This window comes from Gouania willdenowi, chromosome 14, assembly GCF_900634775.1.
Source record: "Gouania willdenowi chromosome 14, fGouWil2.1, whole genome shotgun sequence".
NCBI lineage: Eukaryota > Metazoa > Chordata > Actinopteri > Blenniiformes > Gobiesocidae > Gouania > Gouania willdenowi.
This window is the reverse complement of record NC_041057.1, coordinates 4,816,609-4,839,031: the sequence shown is the minus strand read 5'-3', so window position 1 is coordinate 4,839,031 and position 22,423 is coordinate 4,816,609. Positions and strand designations below refer to the sequence as shown.

General features: G+C 36.6%; 2 protein-coding genes across 5 annotated transcripts in view; one reads left to right on the top strand and one right to left on the bottom strand.

Annotated features, from left to right (window-relative positions):
* Positions 1–1,484: 1,484 nt before the first annotated feature.
* slc22a6l (solute carrier family 22 member 6, like) lies at positions 1,485–10,795 on the top strand. The gene is made up of 11 exons (XM_028466514.1): positions 1,485–1,873; positions 2,838–3,360; positions 4,457–4,560; positions 4,645–4,799; positions 4,889–5,057; positions 6,074–6,197; positions 6,287–6,402; positions 7,232–7,446; positions 7,544–7,652; positions 8,865–9,068; positions 10,175–10,795. The coding sequence occupies exons 2-11, from the start codon at positions 2,968–2,970 to the stop codon at positions 10,260–10,262; spliced, it is 1,677 nt and encodes a 558-aa protein (XP_028322315.1). The 5' UTR covers positions 1,485–1,873; positions 2,838–2,967; the 3' UTR covers positions 10,263–10,795.
* A 5,644-nt stretch (positions 10,796–16,439) lies between these two features.
* The window catches only part of nrg2a (neuregulin 2a), a 145,799-nt gene continuing 139,815 nt past the window's right edge, over positions 16,440–22,423 (bottom strand). For all 4 annotated transcript variants that reach the window (XM_028466512.1, XM_028466510.1, XM_028466511.1 and 1 more), the window contains one exon: positions 16,440–19,061. In XM_028466512.1, the coding sequence (XP_028322313.1) occupies positions 18,404–19,061 (658 nt within the window). In that variant the 3' untranslated portion in view covers positions 16,440–18,403. The remainder of the gene's footprint in view (positions 19,062–22,423) is intronic.

Below are 22,423 nucleotides of genomic sequence, written 5' to 3'. Positions count from 1 at the left end.
GACTATTAATAAAAAAAATTACCAATGATAAAAAAAATATGATTGTCATGATCAGATTTATATGAATACAACAGCTTATTATTGTAAAGTTACATTAGGTTAACTGTTATTTATTGCAATGTGTATTATAATCATATATTTTAGAAAATAAATTATTCCTTTTTGTATTATTCCCCACGAAAAGGAGCCATTCAGCACTGAAATGAATAACTTTGATTAAAAATTAAATAAAAATTAAAAATAACTTGAAATTGAATTTTTAATCCCAGCACAGCGTAAATACTCATGGCGGAATTTAGCAAAAATGAATTTTCTGGTAGTGCGCACTGCGCATGCTCATAATTGATCTCAGGTAAACTCAGACCGTGACACCGTACTGAGATTACAACCCTAACCTTAACCTAATCCAATAAACAAATTAAACATGTGTCTGCTCACTTTGAAAACAAAAATAAACAAAAATAAATTATTATTTTTTTAGCAAAAATTAATTTTCCAGTATTGTGCATGTGCGCGAATGCACATATACAATCTCAATACGACGCGCACTCAGTACATGACACCGGTTTCCAGCTAAAAATCAAACATCCCCTTTTCAAAATAAAAGCAACTCTCATTGTCTATTTTTTTTATTTTTTTTTTTACTCTTTTGTAAATAGGGATCTTGTTTTGAAGTTAACCGGAAGTTTTGTCAGTAGCACAAAACTCTCTGAAATAAGGGCATGAAATGTGTATAAGTGAGTTTTATGGATCAAATGAGCACATGTTGATAATCTATTTCAGAACTTTCAAAGGATCAACAGAGATATTTAGCTTTATTGTGCTTCAGGTTTTTGTTGTTGTGGGATCCACATGCATCTTCAGAAACAGTATATACTCATTGAGTTTGTAGTGCAGAGAACAGAGTTTGCCATTTTGAACACAGCCTCACAGCTGAAAAGCAAAAAACTGTATTGTTTTGCGTTGGTGCACCTGCTGCTATGTTTCAGCCTCACGTCTCCTGCTGCTTTCTTACATAATTGCTCACATTTCCTCAGAAATAACCACTAAGACTTGTTCTGCTCTAGTTTAATGCAATCGGTTCATTTTAAGTAGATATAAAAATTAAAAAAAAAGGATCAAACAATCCTTTCACAATGTTCATATATTTATGTGCCAATGCTCATTTTTTAGGTAAAAAAAACCTGAACAAGAAGCTGAATCCTAAGTTGTCACTTATTGACTGTACATTCCCTTTAGTAAGAGTTTGTGAAAGAACAAAAGGTCAAACTCCTACTGTGCGTTTTAGTGATTGAATAATCATCAACAGTCTTTTTCTTTCTTTTAATGTAATTTTCCGATAGATTTCAACTTGCTAAACTATGAGCAGGTTAAAAAATAAATGCAAAGGAATGAAAAAAGAAGAGAGAATGCACACAATCATTGGCAAATCCATCTGATCATAGAGAAGCAGATTAAAGGTCAGTCCCAGAGTGAAGGGGGACATGGGCTGAACTTAGTTATGAGTTCACAGCCCATGCTGGAGCTCATTTGCTGAGAAATATTTGAACAAGACTGTTTTCTGCTAATACCTCCTGAGGTTAAACGCTCTACTTCAGAATAATCCATAGTTCTGAAAAGCTGCTGGAATTTTCAGAGCTGATTATTTATTCTAAGACTCAGCTGAAACAGGACCAGGACTTTTACTTCTTTACTACTTCTTCCTCTTGTTTTACAAAACTTTTTTTTTTTTTTTTTTTAATAAGCTCTTGCTAGGATGTTTAATCTATAGTTTTCATGCCGGTTGATGGCATCGTGTACATTGTTTTAATAAGGATGCTACGAGAACCAGCTGACCTATTTCATTCTCCATCCATATAATGTAATCCAGCAGGTAAGTCAACTTTCAATAGAATGTAACCCTCCTATTATCCTTAAATATTACTTTAACCCACATGGGGTCAATCTGGTCCCAGGGATATTTGCCTCCAGAAAAATGATTTTCAAAATATTGCTGACCAAGGTTTTGTGTTAGACACTTTGTTTATTCGTTGAGTACATAAATAACCCCTTGATAATGCAACATTGAATAGTGCCACCATCAGGCTTTTAAATTAGAAATATTTTCTAAAAACATTTTTATTTAACTTACTACTCACATACTGACTTTTGATATTGTTCAACTTGATCAATACATAAAACATTCTCGTATGATGTGATTTCTGTGCGTAAATGAATGTAAACAGCTCAAAGAAACTAAACTATTTACTTACTTTAATCTTGTTTTGGCAACATATTTGGGGTTATTCACTATAAAGTTTCAGACACATTCTCCTCTACGTCACTTTCACTGTGAAAGAGCTGTTCCAAAACCTCATTGATAGAAAACCTTTTCCTTTTGCGATACACAGACAGACAAGTTTTACACAGCTTAAACATCATGGGGTCAAAATTTACCCCAGGGGAACTCAAATGTGTGCAGTATGTGTTATGTGTGAATAGAATAGATTAGAATAGAATAGAATAGAATAATAGGGGAAATTCACACTTTGAAGTAACACGATAGAATAGCAGACCCTACATAGAATAATAGTGCAAATATACGACTGTCAGACGGACATAAATTAGAAAAAAAATAAAATAAAATAAATTTGAATAGAATTTAAAACAAAATGCATTTAATGTGTTTAGCACATTGAAAAAGCCTACCCATCAAATTAGGAAAAGTATTGTTTTTTGAATGATAAACATTGAATGGGGTCAAATTGACTCCAAGGATAATAGGAGGCTTAAAAAAAAATGCAAATCCAAAAGGTTTGAATAAACATTTTTTTTCTTTCTTTCTGTCTTGATCACAGCTTCAGGAACAGACGTCGTTTTGTGCACATCTATTTTATACAGAAAAACAAACCTGCCTTATAACAGCAGCCATTAGAATATTTTGATTATATTGTTTTATTATTATTATTTTTATTATTGTATAAAATCATGGCATTCGGTGACCTCCTCGATCAAGTGGGGAGCACGGGACGCTTCCAGATTTTGCACGTGACCCTCCTCTGTATCCCTGTCCTACTCATGGCCAGTCACAACCTGCTGCAGAACTTTGTGGCTGTGGTGCCTCCTCATTTCTGCAGCGCACACTCAAATGTGTCTCAGTCGCTGAGACCAGAGGAAATACTGCGGATCACTGTCCCCTTAGATGCAAAGGGGAAACCTCACAGATGCAAGCGTTACGCTGCTCCACAGTGGCATCTCCTGAACAAAAACGAGACCACCGACTATTGGGAGTATGAGCAGCTTGAGGATGTTGATGTGCAGGGATGCAAAGAAGGCTGGTCCTATAACATGACTGAGAGAAGCTCCACAATCATTTCAGATGTAAGACTTGATTAAAGTGCTTTTTTTTAACAATTACAAATGGAAATGATTGGATGGAGTTAAAATCATGTCCAACAATTAAACAATGCAAAAAATCATTCAAAAACAAAAACTAATGCGATGCATTTTGCAAATCAGAAAAGCACCTATCAAATAAATACATGCATGTTTTACAAATGTTTTACACCATTTTTTTGCCTTGCAGATCTGCATATTTTCCTTTTTTATACTTTAAGGATTGTTTTTGGGAATTTAATAAATGCTTTCTCTTTTGTTGTATAAACATGCTGTATTTGTTCTATAGTTGTTAGATGTTAGATGTTTCTTATTTGCAAAACAAAATGCATTAGTGCATAATGATTTTTAATTTGCAAACTACATAGAGTTTGTTTGTAAATCGTTGGGCATGAGTAAGAGAATAAGAGGGAAAATAAGAAACATACCTATCAAACAAATACAGCATATTTTCATGTCATGTAAGTCAGAAAAATAGCGCCAAAAGTCATGTGACAGTTTTTTGTTCTTGTTAAATTGTTTTTGTTTTTTTGTTTTTACTTAAAAACTGTCACATGACTGTGGAAACAAATATTTAACCATGCAAGATAACACGCAAATGCCCTATTTTGTACTTTTTTTGGAAAAATGTATTATCTTCATATGTGCAAAACATGCCGTGTTTGTTTGATAGGCAAGTTTCTTATTTGCAAAAAATAAAATAAAGTCAGTTTTTGACAGATGTTTGAAAACAGAGGATTTGTGTGTGAAACTGCAGGGTTTATTTTTTGCACTTAAAGACTGTCACATGACTTTTGAAAATACCTTTCCACCTTGTAGATTAACACACAAATCTCTGGTTTTGTACTTGACGGATGTTTTCTGTAATAGAACATTTTTTTATTTGTGTGAATCATGCCGTGTTTGTTTGATAGTTAAGTTTCTTATTTGCAAAACAAAAATGCATTTCTTTGTGAAGGATGTTCTGATATTTGCAAACTACACTGAGTGTCATTGGGAGGGAGTAAAACATGATATGTGAGGTTTTGGCAGGATTTGAACTCTGTGATTATTGGTAACATGAGCTCCATTTATTCATCAGTGGCATTTAGTTTGTGATTTACGCTCCCTGAAACAAATGGGACAAACCGTCTACATGGGAGGTGTGCTCGTGGGAGCTTTTGTCTTTGGAGGACTTTCGGACAGGTATTCATCTTTAAAATCATAGTGCACATTCTCCCAACGACGCATAAACATCAGGTAAACATTTGAATCCTGTTTTTCTCTTAGATATGGCCGACGCATCCTCTTGCTCTTTTCACACCTGCTCATGGCCGTTTCAGGAACATGTGCTGCTTTCGCGCCCTCCTTCTCTGTTTTCTGTCTGTTCCGGTTTGGTTGTGGCATGGCGTTGTCAGGGTTGGGGCTCAACACCTTCTCCCTCAGTAAAACGTTGCTTCCTCTTTTGTAACAATCACCGTCACTCAAACATGTCGGTTCAGACGAGAAACTTTTGTGTCTTTTTTCCACCCAGTTGTGGAGTGGATTCCCACTCGTGTGCGAACCGTGGTGGGAACCACCACAGGCTACTGTTACACAGTGGGACAGTTGATCCTGGTTGGGCTGGCGTACTTCATAAGGGACTGGAGGTGGTTGACCTTGACTGTTTCCCTGCCCTTCTATATTTTCTTCCTCTATTCATGGTAAGAAATCTTTTGCCAAATCTTACATCTCGACACAATAACTAGTATGATAGGAGATAGTTTTAGTAGTTTAGTATAAGCAGGTTGACTGTGCTTTAATGTGCTTTAATGCATCTTTTTAACAGAACTGGGTGTATTCAATAATTGTTCAACCTTGTAACATATAAAATCATACACAATAAACAATATAAACACGTGGAGTCGCATTGAAGCACTATCCCAAGACTCAAAACAAAAAAGCTGTGTTCCAAATGTCACACTCCGTACCATACACTACAAACTCAATGAGTACATACTGTATACATAAAGGTAAAATATGATTAGGATGATGACCCCTCCCACTGAAGTATACTTCCAAGCTTCCCAGAAATCATTTGGAACCTACAACAACAAAATCCTGAAGCACACTGAAGCTAAACATCTCCATTGATTTTCCACCTTTGAAAACCTTTGAAACGAGAAAGTAGAGTCTCAACATGTGCTCATTTGATCCATAAAACTCACGGAAACACATTTCATGGCAACATTTCGGAGATTTTTGGAGACCCGCCCTTGTGCTACTGACAAAACTTCTGGTTAACTTCAAGAGCTTTTATTTACAAAAGAGTTAAAAAATAATAATAATGGAAAACAAGAAGAGATGCTTTTATTTTGGAAAGGGGATGTTTGACTTTTAACTTGAAGCCGGTCCCAGGACGACTTTACATTCTGCTTGCAATGCATCATGGGACGGTTGAGTATGATTAATGTGCCCACCCTGCACACATAAAATTACCCGATTACCGTATATATCTGGGTATTTCTCACGTACTAAATCTTTTCATATTATCGAATGTGAACACACTACATACTAACTTAGTATGAGCAGTACGTTAGGATGACATTTCAAACTTAGCCAAAGTATTTCAATGGAGAATTTAACTCTTCTCTGATAAAACTTCTTCATGCAATTATTTTACAGAACAGCCTTTTTCATATTTGCGATCTTGCGCTAACAGATATAACATGTATCTTAGGTGGTTCCATGAATCGTCGAGGTGGTTGGCTCTGAATAATAAGCCTGAGTTAGCCGTAAAAAACCTTAAAAGTGTGGCGAAGATAAACGGACGCCAGGAAGAAGGAGAGAAAATTGACATTAACGTAAGTAGATGATTCTTGATACTTCAGGTGCTTATTTTCTCTTGTGTGTGTTGAACTGATGAGTGTGTTTCTTTATCATTTATCTATAGATGCTCCAGGAGTCAATGAAGAAGGAGATGTCGTCTACAGGAGGTTCTTACAATGCCCTGGATCTGTTTCGAACACCCAGAATGAGGATAATGACCGCAAGCCTCAGCGCTGTCTGGTGAATCATCTGCTCCTTTATTTAACCCTCCTATTATCCTTGGGGTCATTTTGACCCCATTCAATGTTTATCATTCAAAAAATAATAGTTGACTTTTTATTATTTCATGACTTGCCCTAATTTGATGGCTATCATGATGATATTTTTTCAATTTACTGAACACATATTGTACGCATTGGTGTTCCTCTGGGGTCAATTTGACCCCAAGCTGTTTTAGCTGCGGAAAACGTGTTTATCATCTCTACACCTTCATTTGCAGAGTTGATACTTTTGAATTGATACATGACACAGTAGAACTGATATTTCTTGCATTTTAGTGGGCGGGGTATTAAAAAAATAAGTCAATTATTTTCCACAAAGGCATCTGTATAAAATAAAAGGTTTGTCAAAATGTACAACTTTTTTTTTTTTTTTTTTTTTTTCTTTTTTAATAAAATAACACCAATGAATTTAATTCAAAATAAAAAGAATCTCTAACTACATCTATTAACTCTAAAACTGAGACACTATATAATATTAATATATAATATTCAATGCTGTTTTGGGGCTGTGCATTATCTGATTGGTCGGTTATGATGTGATGCATTTGATTGTCGTCTGGTCACTTCATTTTTATTTTTATTTTTTGTAGTTTCACAATGTCCATTAATCATTTTAACACAAAAAAGAATTTACTCAGTAACGATAGGATGTTGAAATGTGACACAGTCCTTTACTTCTTTTAAAACCTACTTAAGTACAAGTCAAATTACTGATTTAGAAGTACGAGGACTCATAAAAGCAATTCAATTACAGTAATGTGAGTAATCCATTACTTTCACCTGTGTAGGTTATCAACCAGCTTCGCCTACTATGGTCTGGCGATGGATCTTCAAAAGTTCGGGGTGGACATCTACCTCATTCAAGTGATCTTTGGAGCCGTGGACATTCCTGCCAAAGTGGTCATAACGGTGTCAATGAGTTTCATTGGACGACGGCCATCACAGTGCGGCGCCCTCATCATCGCTGGGATCACTATCCTGGTCAACCTGCTGGTGCCTCACGGTACGTGTGAAAACAAAATGAAAAAGCAGGTCAAACTGTGTGTTATCACCAGAAGATACTGGCGTAAACACTGATATGTGTGCTCTACTTTATACAGATAAAGAGATTGTACGCACCTGTCTGGCTGTGATGGGTAAAGGTTGTCTTGCGGCGTCTTTCAACTGCTGTTATCTCTACACAGGGGAACTGTACCCCACCATCATTAGGTTGGTAACTCAGTGGAAGTTTGTTTTTTCCTGTTTGAATGATGAAATATTCACATTATATAGAACAATATTCAAATTTACAAAACTTTACCTGTGCAAGAACTTCCCGATTGGACATTGTTGACCTTACCTGTATCTTGTGCAGATTTATGCACATATTTAATTTCTTCTGTTAATATATTATTAGTTTTGACTCCAGGTTTTACATCTGGATCATGTTATTTCACAGCTGTAATACCTTCACTTGGGTGTCGATGTCATTCCCCCCCTGGATTTACTGTATATTTCTGATTCTGGTTCTTAAAGCCTCCATTTATTTATTAATTGAGTTACAGAATAATGGCAAATAATTAATTAGTCATGCATGTTTAAAAGCTGTTTTCAGTTTACACTCACTTTTTTTACTTTGAAAAGCAATATTTTGAAATTACTCGCTGTTTTTAGCCTTTAGCATCTTTAGCATGTCCTTACGTATGAATTCAACAGAGCCGACAGTAAGCCATTAACTTTAAGTTTTTTCACAATAAAACAGAGGTTCTCAAACTGTCGGGAGCGTAGCTTCATGACGGACGGGGGTGGGGCCTTGCTGGAAAATATTGCACAACATGTAGCGTTAACTTTTGATTACATGGATAAATAACTTAAAAAAGCGTACACAAAAACGTGTTTTAAAATTACTGAGAAATGAAGATCCTGCAGTGACTCAACTCTAATTTATTACTTGGATAGAGATATCATTTACATGTGGAAGTCAAAATAGGGCACAATAATGTTGCTTTTTTCCGCAGCCTAAAATCTGGGGTTCACTAAATATCAAAGTACTCAGTATTTGGCCCCCGAGTGAAAAAGAGTTTGACACCCCTGACCTATAACCTGTAAAATAAAGGTTAATGTAAAGGTTAAACTCAGCCATCATATATGAATGATTTAAAATGTAAAGCTTTGGTCTTAAATTAATTAAATTATTAGTTTTTTTTATATAATTTTAAGCATAATCATTGGTTGTGCAAAGTCTGCTCCCTATGTTTGAACCTGGATTACCCCACAGCTCCCAGATTACTTTTTTACTCCCCAGTTTAATGTTTATGAAATGGACAGACGACTCCTGTGTCAGTCCAAGGTGTAATAATCTGCGTTGAACATGGATTCCATTTCCTTGCAATGAATGACTGTCTATTCCAGCTAAACATTAAGTTTGTTTCACTAACTCAGGCAAACGGGGATGGGTTGGGTGTCCATGATGGCTCGCGTTGGGGCCATGGTGGCCCCGATGATTCTCCTCACAGCCGACTACATAACTTGGCTCCCAGGTTTAATCTATGGAGGCGCTCCCATCCTCAGCGGCTTGGCTGGAATTTATCTCCCAGAGACCCTTGGCTCACCTCTGCCTGACACGATACAAGATGTGGAGGAAAGGTACAAAGGAGACACATTTCTCCTCTTTATTCTCCACCTGTGCACAAAACACAACATCCATTATAATAAGAGTATGAGAGATGTGACATGTCGGACAAGCACAGTGGTTTTGAACCGTAGGGTCGTGACACTATGAGGGATTGGGGGCCATATACATATTTTGTGTGGCCCCCCAAAGTAGACAAAGAAACGTACATGAAAATAACAAATGACAACAAAAATGCATATGCACAAAAGGAAAACAAACGTACACAATAGTAACACAAAATAAATATAAGATGTGAACAGAAAAACACATAATTACCCAAAAGTTGCGCAAGACGACTAAAAATATATAAAAATAACAGAGTAATGTACAACATGACAACAAAAATACACTTAATGACCACAAAAAAAATAAACTGTTAAATAACAGAAAAATACACAAAAGGACAACAAATATACCCAAAAAATAATACAAAAGAAATCACAATTAATTAAAAGTTGCACAAAATTACTAGAAATACACAAAAATAACAGAAATGTATGCATTGACAACAAAAACACACAAAATGATTTAAAGAAACAACAAAAACATATAAAAAATCTATCAAATGTGAACAGAAACACACTAAATGAACCAAAAGGTTGCACAAGACAACTAGAAATACATAAAAATAACAGACATTTATAAAATAACAACAAAAATACACTAAATGACTAAAAAAAAACATTAAATTCCAGAAAAATACACATAAGGACAACAAATATAACCAAAAATAACACAAAATAAGTTTAAAATGTGAACAGAAACACACAATTAGCCAAACGTTGCACAAGACGACTAGAAATACACAAGAATAACAGAGTAATGTATACATTGACAACAAAAATACACAAAATGATTTAAAGAAACAACAAAAATACATCAAAAAATATATCAAATGTCAACAGAAACACACAAAATTAACTGAAAGAAATGTGTGATATCAAAATGGGGTCACGATCCAAAAAGGGTTGAGAACCACATGCTCCATCGTCAGGGATTGCATTAACCAAGGATAGACAAGTCATCTTTGTGCATACAGTATATTGCATTTTAATATTCCTTTTGTATTTCATCACAGGGGATCTGGGCTGAGATCCAAAATGTCAAGAAAGGCAGCGAGCATCCTGCAAGACAAGCAGTCCCATCTCCTGAAGCAGGTGGCCTGAGGGCATGAGAACTGTGCTGCATGTAAAACAAGAGGGTGGAGTGGAGTGGACTAGTGTGGTGTGCGCAACTGTTTGCTTGATTTGCAAGTACTCGTCATGTTTTATGAATGTTTAACTGAGGTGCACCCTTACCTTCCCTAAAACTGGTCAATAGAGTTAAAAGAGTGCTGCGGACAATCACATGTAATAGTTAACCCTCCTATTATCCTTAAAAAAAAATTACTTTTTGACCCCAGGAATAGTTGCCTCCAGAAATTTTTTTTTTTTTTTGTAAATTGTTGACCAAGTTTTTCTGTCAGGCTGAAACTGGGCTACATGTACTTGAACGCCTCTCAGGAGGTTTTTTGTTTTAATTAGCATCTACTTACAGTAGCTCTACTCTTCATAACTTCCATAAGCGTAGCACATCATCCAAGTGAACAGGATGTCAGTTAGCAAGATAACTTGAAAAGTTATGAACAGATTTAGATGAAATTTTCAGGAAAATTGATAAATGGGACAAGGAACATGTGATTAAATTTTGGTGATGTTCTGGCTACCAAAAGAAAATTTATAGATATATATATTCATTCATTTTCCCATCCACACTGTGAAGCTTCTTGTTGATGATGTCATAGGTTATCTCAGCGTCAACAGCTCAATGTTGACAGGTAGTCATGATAACACAGCTCAATGTTGACAGGTAGTCATGATAAAAAAGCTCAGCGTTGACAGCTAGTCATCGTAACGCAGCTCAATGTTGACAGCTAGTCATGGTAACACATCTCTTTTTGCTTCCACGGTAATAATGTCAAGTTCCAGGTGGGAGCAAATAAAATTTTCAAGGGGGCGCCATTGAGTCATTTTGCCATACACATGTCCAATTCCCCCAAAATTTCACATTTTTCACCAGTCCTAATATGTGTTCAAATTTCCACGAGTTTTTTAACGTGTTTAGGCCCTCAGAAATGCGATCACTTTTTTGTAAGAATAATAATAATTCATAATATTAATAATAATAAATAGGTGCATTACAATAGGGTTCTACTGCTCAGGCCCAAATTATCTGAATTAAATTACAATTTAATTATGACTACAACACCAACAGATTTTTAAAAGTACAATCACAATTATAATTACACCGTAATTGTAATTAATTACCAATTACGTGATTATATACTATAATTGACCCCAACCCTGATGATAATTTTATGCCAAGTCAATTGTACTCATCAATTTAGGAAAAGTCAAGAAATATGAAGCAAAAATTTAAAAAATGAAAATAAAAATTGAATGACAAACATTGAATGAGGTCAAATTGACCCCAAGGATAATAGGGGGGGGGGTGGGGGGGGGGTGGGGGGTTAAGTGCTATTGAAAACGCTGGAACGTGCAGCCTCACCTATGTATGTATAAGCCGATGATGCTCTATTTAGGTCACGTTGCATTGAAGTGAATCATAGTTTATCAGAATTAAACGAGTCACAACAAGATATGGTAAGATTTGATTTCATAAAGAGGTTTTTAAAAGGTGGGGAGGAGAGTAATGTCACCCAACGTGTCAGAGCAACTAACCTCCACGTGTCAATAGGTACAGGAGCTACACTGTTGTGTTTGTTAAAAAAATAAAACGTCCAGTAATGGACAAAGTGCTTCATGTTGACTTTATGCAATGAGCAATAACTCTTCCAAACATTAAGCTTCATAGTCGCTGGTTGTGTGACTAATGTCTGCAAGACTTTTAATGTTCAATGAGAATAAACTGTGGTGTGTGTGTGTGTGTGTGTGTGTGTGTAAGAAGTACTGTAACTTGATTGAAATTGTACCCAAGTGCAAGTAAGTCATACATAAATAACTCAAGTACAAGTAAAAAGTAGCTCAATTAAATAGTACTTAAAGTAAAAGTTATTAGTTACTTTCACCCCCCATGTTTATTTTTGGTGATAAATCTTGCTGTTTCGGAGCCGTGCATTACATTTAATCTGATTGGTCGGCTATGGTGTGATGCATTTGATTGTTGACTGGTCATTTAATTTTTTTTGTATTATCAAAATGTTCATTAATCATTTTTAAAACAAAGTACAGTAATTTACTCAGTAACGGTTGGGTGTGGAAATGTAACAAATTAATTTACTTCATTTAAAACGTACACTTAAATACAAGCAAAACTACAGATTTAGAAATATACTCAAAAAAGAACAAGTACCCATAAAAGCAACTCAATTAGAGTAAAGTAAGTAATTGTAATTCATTACTTTTACTTCTGCTAATAGCTAAAAAAAACTGCTTTCATAAGAGTTTTTGTACTTCGACTCATTGTTTTATATTGTCATTAACGTTTTTCTTTTCTTTTTATTTTTAATTATTCCAGTTTGATTAGATTTACTTATTCTTTTGTTTGTTTTTTTTACTCAGGCAACAATAAGTTGATGTTTTAACAAATAAAAACTCATCACACACAGATTCTCACTTGTGCATTTTGCAGCTGCTTCGCCATCTGCTGGTAGACATGCGCACTGCAGCTGCATTTGTGGTCAGAAGAACATCTGTAATTGATAGAAAAAATAATGATAATAATAATAATAATGATGATGATAATAATTGAATGTGGGAAAACTCAAAGCTGTGAGCACAAGAGTGACATTATAAGTTACCCACACAGTTTTACTACTTGCTTTAGGAGAAACAGGGACGCTCAAATGTAACAGATTAAAACAGGTTTAATGTGATGGGAAGACAGTTGGGGATGTTTGTTTATTCCCCAAAAATATTAAAATTGACATTTTTTTAGCTAATATTTAAGAAAACAACTTGGGGAAACAGTTTTGTTTGAATTTTTAAATCTCAAATTAATGCTAAAAATAACTTTAGTTCACCATTACACTTAACGGGGTTCCAACTCTGGATCAAAGATAAAAATAAAAAATACCAATCTCCCCCAATTTTAATAACACCTCAACCCCCACACAGGGGATAGGGACGGGCTTCTCCATTGGGCAAGTGAGAGGTACCATAACAGGGTGGTGGGTGGGATCGCAAATTTGGCCCTGTCCGGTGGGGGCCCATCCCCCTCTGTTAATGACTGGGCCGCTGTGAAGAGCACAAAAACATCAGGGTGGTGCGGTCGGGCGTTGCTGGGCGGTGGGCCTCTGGGGGGCGCGGGGGGTTGCGGGGTGTCACCGGGCGGTGTTGGCTTGCAGAGTGGGTGCCTCTTCTCTTCGAGTATGGCTTAGTGCATGTCTCTTCTCCTGGTTGCCTTGGGGGCGGTCCCCGTGGTGTGCTGGCCGGTGGGTGGCGGGGCCTGGGCGGCCGTCCTTGGACCGTTTGGGGCTGTGCGGTCCTGCCGGATGGTGGCTGGTTTGTGGGATGGGGTTTCCCCGGGGGCTTGCCCTTGGGGGGTTCCCGGTCCCGGGGGGTGCCCTTGTGGTCAGGCGGGCTTGGCCTGCTGGCTAGGCTCTTGGCAGGGTCTTCCAGGGCAGGGGGCACGGGCCGTGCACTTGTATGCCTGCGGGTGCCGTGGGGTGGCCCCTGCTTGGGCGGTGCCCTGCAGGGCCGTGGCCTGCGATTCTACCACCTCGGGGCTGTGTTTACAATAATAAAACATGCATTGCTGTCAATAAAAGATGAATAAATTGAGATTTTGGAGTAACAAGATACTAAAATATAATAGTTTGGGGTGTCTCTTTTTCAAAAAAGTTAATAAAATTTAAGTTTCTCTCAGAAAACTACTTCGGAAACAGTTTTGTTTAAATTTTTAAACCCCAAATCAATACTAAAAATGACGCAAGTCATCTTGAGAATCAGCGTGCGTCAACCCTGGAGCAAAGATAAAAAAACAAATAAATAAATAAAAAAAAATAACTGCCACGACATAAAGAAATGATATGAATAAAGTTTTTATTTTCTTATATGAACAGGTGGATTCAATTTCATTTTACAATCTATGACAATCTCGCGTGTTTTCTTTTTTTTTTTCTAGCATATTTCAGGAATGACAATGTCGGGGCTTGGGAGGTGGGGAGGTGGGTGGGGGGGTGTTAGGTGGGGGGGTAGGTTCTTCTTTTATTGCTGAATGTTTAAATGAAATACACTTTCACTGACTGGAAAAAGAACAATTGTCTGCTGCTGTTTTCTTTTTTTTTTCTTTTAAAACCATGCACCCATCTAACCTTGACCACAAGGACATGCAGAGGGAAGGGGGGGGGGGGGGTTTCAAACATTTCAAGCGAGGGTAGGGGAGTTAGGGAGGGCTGGTTAAACTAAACAGGAGGGTGACCGGGTGGACATCCCTGGTGACATTCGAGTGACACGTTGTAAACCAGTGGTGCATTGTGGGCTTTTTCTCTCTCTCTCTTTTTTTAAATACCAGAGGTGTTAATTTGCAGCATGTAACCTATGTAATGGGAACATTCGAACATTCTTTTTCTTTTTTTTGTTAACCAGTACCACTCAACTTTCTTTGACCCTTTGGCAGTTTGAATTGCAGAACATACTTTTAAAACAATCTTATATTTGAGCATTTGATATAAAAATAATAAAAACATACCATGAAGGATGAAGAAAATGGCCAATTTTAAACCATTTCTTTCCCCCAAAAGGCTGAAATAAATTCTATGATTCAATTAAAAAAAAACACAGAATTAAATTGAAGTGTAAAAAGCAGCACGCGGTACTGTGGAAAGAGAACTTATCTGGATGCTATTTGACATTATTATTATTATTATTATTATTATTAGAAGTGTGCACGTAAAAAGTGGTTTAAAACCCAGTGATAACATAATGCATGTACACAGTCGTTCGACGGTCATAAGTGAACAACAACTCGATAGATGGCTGCATAACGGTTGGTAAAAAAAAAGAAAGTACGCAGGTAAATACACATCTGTATGATATTTCATTCAACACGATAGGCATCACGTAGTTTCTCGCACAACAGTCACCTCTAAGAAATCGATGTCGTCAAACAGCAAAATAGAAAGTTTGCATATTTTTTTTGCTTCGCATATGATCCTCCAGAGTTTCACAGCTATAGTTTGTCTCCACTGAACTGCTTCCACCTTCTCTCTCTCTGTGTGTGTGTGTGTGTGTGTGTGTGTGTGTGTGTGTGTGTGTGAGTGTGTCGGCTGCAGGGAACTGTACGTTTACATGTGTTAGAACCTAACGTTGAGGAAAAGGGTTTGTAAGGAATTAAAGAAGCTGGAACGTCATGAATGGTGAATGTGGAAATCCTGAGACACTGTGCGGCCTTTACCATGAGCCGCAAAGCCAGAATGGGCACAGGAAATGGTTTCAAAATAAAAGAAATAAAATAGTGTGATCTTTGTTTTGGTCGCTGCCTGTGATGATGGCAGCTATCACCCTGTACGTCATACCAGGAAAACAAGAAGGGGGGAAAACCCTACTGGAGAAATTGACATTTGTGTCTGGGATATAGGCTACGAACGGGACTGAAAAATATGGGGCGTTGATTGTTGAAATAAACAGCAACTGCATGCTATTTTTAATTTTTTTTATGTTACTTTTGATCAGATTCACAGAAGTATTTGTGAGTTTTTTTTCTCGTAAAAAATATAATGTCAATGTTAAATGTAAATGTTAAATATTCAATTTAAATGTAAATGTTAAATGTCACAGGTTAAACTAAATATTTAGCTGATATGCAAATTCACTTTTCAAATTTAACATTTCACATTTAGATTTAGATTTAACATTTAGATTTTTTTGCAACATTTAGTAACAAACCACATTTAAAAACCATATGTGAATGTGAATCTAAATGTTAAATCAAAATCTAAATGTTAAATCAAAATCTAAATGTTAAATCAAAATCTAAATGTTAAATCAAAATCTAAATGTTAAATCAAAATCTTAAATGTTAAATCTAAATGTCGCAGGTGAAACAAAATATTTAGCCAACATTCAATGTCACTGTTTAGATTTAGCATTTATATTTAACATTTAGATTTGTATGGCAACATTTAGCAACAAACCACGTTTAAAAATTGTATGTGATTTTTTAAATGTTACTTTTGACCAGATTTACTGCAATATTTGTGAAATTTGTGATTTTTTTTTGTTTTGTAAAAATATAATGTTAAATATTAAATCTAAGTGTTAAATCTAAATGTCACAGGTGAAACTAAATATTCCGCTAATATGCAAAATACAAATTTCAAAAATATTGTTGTAAATCTGGTCAAAAGTAATATAAACACAATTTACATTTGTTTTGTAAACATGGTTTGTTGCGAAATGTTGCAAAAAGTTACTGTTTATTTTAGCATGTGCAACTTTACAATTGACGCCCCACAGAAAAAGCTGTAAACACATGAAGCAATGACCTGCATAACTCACAGTGAGACAGCAGTCAGACCCTGTCCACCTACAACACTAGTGCACTATAGTCTGTAGACCCCTCTCTGGAAGACCCACACACTTACTTGGTGTTACCATAAACAAGGAATTTCATCCAAACAATCACAAATGCATGCAAGCAGACCGCCATGCATTCGCACAGAGAAGGTATTGACGCGATCTCATCTCGACCTCCTTCCACGTCTCCTGGTAGACAATCAGAATCAGAAAAAACACGTGTTCAGATACCACAGCGTATTAGGGCCACATTACAATAAAGAAAAATAATCTGGGCTCTACAAGATTAAAGTCATAATATTTCTAGAATAAAATTGTAATCTTATGAAAATAGTCGTAGCTTAATAAAATCACAATTTTGTTAGATTAAAGTCATAATATTTCAAGATTAAAGTCGTAATATTTCTCGAATAAAACTGTAATTTAATGAGAATAAAGTCGTAGGTTGATAAAATTGCAATTTTGTTAGATTAAAGTCATAATATTTCAAGAATAAAATTTTAATTTAAAGTTGTATGTTAATAATTTTTTTTTGTTAGATTAAAATCACAATGTTTAAAGATTAAAGTCGCAATGTTTTACGAGAATAAACTGGTATTTTAATAAAATTGTAATTTTGTTGGATTAAAGTCATAATATTTCAAAAATAAAATTGGGATTTTACGAGAATAAAGTCGTATCTTTAAATCGCAATTTTGTTTGATTGAAGCGTAGTATTTTGCGAATAAAATCGTAATGTTATCAGAATAAAAATCATAATTTTATCAGAATAAAAATCATAATTTTATCAGAATAAAAATCATAATTTTATCAGAATAAAAATCATAATTTTATCAGAATAAAAATCATAATTTTATCAGAATAAAAATCATAATTTTATCAGAATCAATTGGTCATTTAATGAGAATAAAATCTGTGAAAAGTAGTCGACTTCAGGACTTTCAGTGTTTGTTGCGTTCATATCAACTGGGGATTCTAAGCGATTTCGAGTTTACATGAATTTATTCTCATAAATTACTACAACTTTAATCTTGAAATAATAAAACTTTATTGCCATAAAAGTACGACATTATTCTCGAAATATTTTGACTTTATTCTCAGAATATTACAACTTTACTCTCAAAATAATATAACTTTATTCTAGAAATATTACGACATTAATCTTGTTTTTCAATGTGGCCCTAATACGCCATCGTAATCAGATTGCAAACCATAAACCCTAAAGGCCAATCAGATTCATGTAAACATACGCTTTCTGTTGGAGTGACTTCTATTGCGTGATATGGAGGAGATAGAAATAGGGGAGTGGGGGTGTGGGTGGGGGCTGGGGGGGCTAGGCTAGACTTCGGAGTGAATGCAATTTGGAACAAACATAAAACAGGAAACCAGAGAGGAAGGGAAGGAAAAAAAAACAAAAAAAATAAAAGGAAATGTGTATAAAAAATGAGGCGTCCATATAAGAAAGGCTACAAAAACCTCCACTGGCTCTCTGGCATCCGCATACAGCAAAAGGCACCACAATATTACTCTATTTTTTTTTTTCTTTTTTTTTTTTTTTTAACGTTGTGAAAAAACTGGCACATCTTTTTATGCTGTAAATCAAAAAATGTACATATAAATAGAGTTTTCCCTATAAAAAAGTCTTTGCTGTTAACTAGTAGACAACTTTTGCTAAAATGAAAATAAATATTTCATTTGTTTAGAATATCTGTCAGTTATATAAAATAAAAATATTTCTTATAGATGCAGGTCTATACTATATTGATTTTTTGTTGGTTCCGTATCACTCTTTAATGCGGTGTATTGTCCGGTTTGGAACGCGACTGCGTGAGTCTCGTGTTCGCGTTCCCGTGCTTCCCGCTGTGCCTTCCCGACGACTGAGAAGTCCGACTGTCCACCGGCCTGTAGATGGTGGAGGGTTCCGCGTTCATGTTCTGCATACTGAGGAACGGCGTGCTTTCCCCGTCCTCTTCAGACTCGCTGTCTGTAAGGCAGCTCCGAGAGCCGTAGTCCCGGGACGCCTCGTACCCACGTGGCGCCACGTGGCCGTTCAATCTGGACCTCCGCCAGCGTCGGCTACCGTTAGCGCCCGATCCGCTTCTCTTTGGTTGCTCCCGAGTGGAGAGGTACTCCTGGGTGGTCTCGTAGTCTTCGTCCTCAGCCAGCCGGTAGGGGCTGGAGGGCAGGCTGCCCCGGCTGTCGTTTAGGTAGGTTCGGCGCTGCTGCCGGTACGGCTCCTGGCACTGGGCGTCGTGGAGGGGCACCTGGTAGCGACGCAGCAGTGGCTGGTCGTCCTCCAGAGGGTACGGGTTGTGGACGGCGGGAGGGAGTGACATGGCGTGGCTGGTGTTGGGGGATGTGATCTGGAAGATAGGAACCTTCGGGGGCAACGAGTAATGGAAATCCACAGGGGAGAGGTGGGCTGGTGTGGTGAGGGCCGACACGTATCTGCAAAAAGAGAAAAAAATAGAGGATAAATGTGAATTTAAGATGAACTTAAGCGGTGTACAAGAAATAAGGATTCTCTAAGGTCTAAAGTTTTGCTGCGTTTTGGCGGTCCATTTCGATGGCAACGTTGTCTTGGTGCTTAAAAACGATACTTTAAAAAAAAAAAAACATTCCGTCTTACCACCATTCTTCCTCTAAAACAGAAATCTTGCAATGAGATCTAACCACATGATTAAATGCTGCGTTCCAAGCAACTCAGAACTCCTACTTAAAAAAGTGACTTGGAACGCCTCCTAAAGTCCAACCTCTTACTTGGGAAATCTGGGAAAAAATCCAATATTACAGTTGGAGATATTTCGATATGCTGCCAATGAACTGGGCTCAACTGGGTTCAACTCAGAGATTGGATTTTTTAACTCGGAAAGGCTGAGTTCCAAGTTGCTTGGAACACAGCATTACATGTTTGTTTGTTTTTCCGTTAGCAAAATTAGGTCAAAAGTTCTTAACAGATTTTGACAAAAAAATGTACCCAAAGATAGACCTCACATCAAGGAACATTCTATTACATTTCGAAGGGGATTTGGATCAAGATACTGAGTTGATTCCTCAAATATCCCACCGAGTTTCATCTGGATCAGATCTGGATTGCGATTTTCAATTTTTGGGAACAGAAATATCTTCCAAGCCTTTGAAGTTTGGAGAACCATGGTACCATGATCAGGATCATTGATCCAGAAAATTGACAATATCTAAAAAAGAGGAGATCTAGTTCCAGGCGGTGGTTTGCGTTGTTATCTTTAATGTGTTTAATAAATTACTGACAAAACAAAACTTAGAAAAACCTACCAGCATTGACAGAAGTCATCTACAGTCTTCTACAGAGCAAAAACCAAAGTGAATTTCTACACTTTATACATTAGTATACACAGTTCTTCTGATTATCTCTAGAATCAAGCAAAGTTTCTAAAGCAGTCCCACTCAGGTTTGGAGCAAAGTGAGAAGGCCAGAAGTGGGGTAACTCTTCTTCTTCTTCTTTAGTGGCCCTCAGGCTTTTGTCAAACTGCCCAACTACAGTAGAACCCACAGCCAACTGTTTCAGTCATTCTATTTGAACATGGAGAATGACACTAAAGATCACATGGCTAGCAAAGAAAAACGACACAAAAAACTACAACCATTAAAAACAACAACAACAACGAGGGGCTTCTTTAGTGAGAAAAGCCTAATACATGACATTAATGCTGACTCAGCTGAGGCACCATGGCCTTGTTACATGGAATGACATGACAGAATGTGGATGAAACGGTCTAGCATTGTAACCCGCCCTGACCCAACTCTCCCACACATGCTTTCCTCTACTCTAGCACCGATGACATCCTAATAAATCAAACGTATTTCCATCCATCGCTCTTCTCTCCCACTGAAGCCCTGCCAAAGCCATGTGGCCGCATCCCAACGTTTGGTGCCGGGCTGGACAACTTTCAGATGAGTCGTTCTCGTTTTGATAGCTGGCTAGCTAGTTAGCATGAATGCTGTCTGATCCTCAGTGAAAAGATGATGAGTTCAGGTCCTGTCACTTTAGATGTGTCTGTTTGTTGGCCCTGCGGTCCACTGGTGCCCTAACCAGGGACGACCAGTACTCACACCTCCTGGATTGATATGAACACACAACACAACACACATGCAACAGCTTCCAAGACAAAAGAAAATGTACTTTCTAAACCAGAGATGGTCAAACGTATATGTTTTGAATTATTAATGTAAAACAGGTCTCTCTTGTGAACAAATCTGTCCTCTCATTGGGACGTTACGGGATTAAATAAAGCTTAGAAATAATCACAGCGTCAATTTCATCCATTTTTGTGTATTTTAGTTGTTGTGATGTTTTTTCTTCTTCCTTTTATGTATTTATCTGTATTTTTTTGTGTTTTTGGAGTCATTTTGTGTTTTTTGTTTTTCTTTTGTGTATGCATCAGTCATTTTCTGTTTTTTTTTTGTCTTTTGTTGTCATTTTGTGTGCTTTTGGAGTCTTTTTTGTGTATTTTTTTAGAGGGACATTTTTACACATTTTTCTTTTTCCTTTTTTGTATTTTTCTATCACTTTTTGAGGTTGTACCAGTCATTTTGTGTTTATCTGGAGTCCTTTTTTGTTTCTTTTTGTTATGTATTTATCTGTCATTTGGGGGGCTGCACAACAGTAGACCAGTGGTCTCCGATTGCAGATGTCCGTTCTAAGCTGTAAGAAAAAGAGACATGAGTGACTAGAGCTCTTGTTGTTTTGGAGTTGGAAGCTCATGAGAACATCCAAAATGTGCACAAAAACATCGCTACAACTGACATGTGAACCCCTGCCTTCCTTGCTGTGAGACCAGTGGCCAAATAAAGCACATGAGAACAGCTTTTAGAGAACATCCGAGGGACCATCTGTGTGCTTTGGATGCTTTCATTTTTGGGGATTTTCTCGGCTTTAGGCATCTTACGAGCTATATTTCTTTACTTTACTTCAGCAAATAAAACATGACCATCGCTGGACAACAGCTCCAGTGAGCAGGAACAAAACAGAACATGATTTTCTCATAGAGCTTTAGCTTTTTTGAATTGCTTAATAAATTACTCCCCGTGCATCTGTTTCCAGTTATTTCTTTTAGAAAGCCACAACTTCTGAACATGAAGTTCATTCCAATTTAGTGAACTACAAGACAAATGATGAGCTTGTGCAGTGACACCTTCAATCATCGTAATGCACAAGATATCAACTGCATGTTATATGTTTGTACTTGGAGCTTGATTGTATAATTCCTCTGAGCTGTATGATAAATGTTGCTATAATGGTCCATCTGATTTAGATGAAAAAGTAATGATGAAGTCAAGCAGAGTTTTTTAACCTTGGGGTCGTGACCCCACGTGGGTCACTTGAAACGTCTAGTAATTACTGATTAAAAAAAAAAAAAACAATATACCCATGTAAATTTGCGATGGTAAAACAGGGGACGGGACCCGGATAAGCAAACTGCTTCTGTCGTCTCCTTTTTCGGCATGTACAAAAAAGAAAAAAAAAAAAATGAAAAAAAGTGAATGTAACTATGTCGGAAATAAACTGAATAAATAAATAAAATAAATAAATAAATATATATATTTTGCTCATTTTATCACCTCTAGCTTGGACATTGGCAACAGGAGGCTGCCCCCCTACAGTAAACAAACAAAATGATTAAACGAAACACACACAAAAATATAAAACACAAAAATAACAGAGAAAATTACAAAACGACAAGAAAAATACACTAAATGCATAAAAAAAAACAAAAAAACCCCAGAAAAATACACAAAAGGACAACTAAAATATTGAAATAACACAAAAG

Excerpts from the sequence above, each read along its gene's own strand:
- slc22a6l (XM_028466514.1), top strand. The coding sequence starts at position 2,968 with ATGGCATTCGGTGACCTCCTCGATCAAGTGGGGAGCACGGGACGCTTC. Across the intron at positions 4,561-4,644 it reads TTTGGAGGACTTTCGGACAG|ATATGGCCGACGCATCCTCT; the intron begins GTATTCATCTTT and ends TTTTTCTCTTAG. Across the intron at positions 7,653-8,864 it reads CTGTACCCCACCATCATTAG|GCAAACGGGGATGGGTTGGG; the intron begins GTTGGTAACTCA and ends TCACTAACTCAG.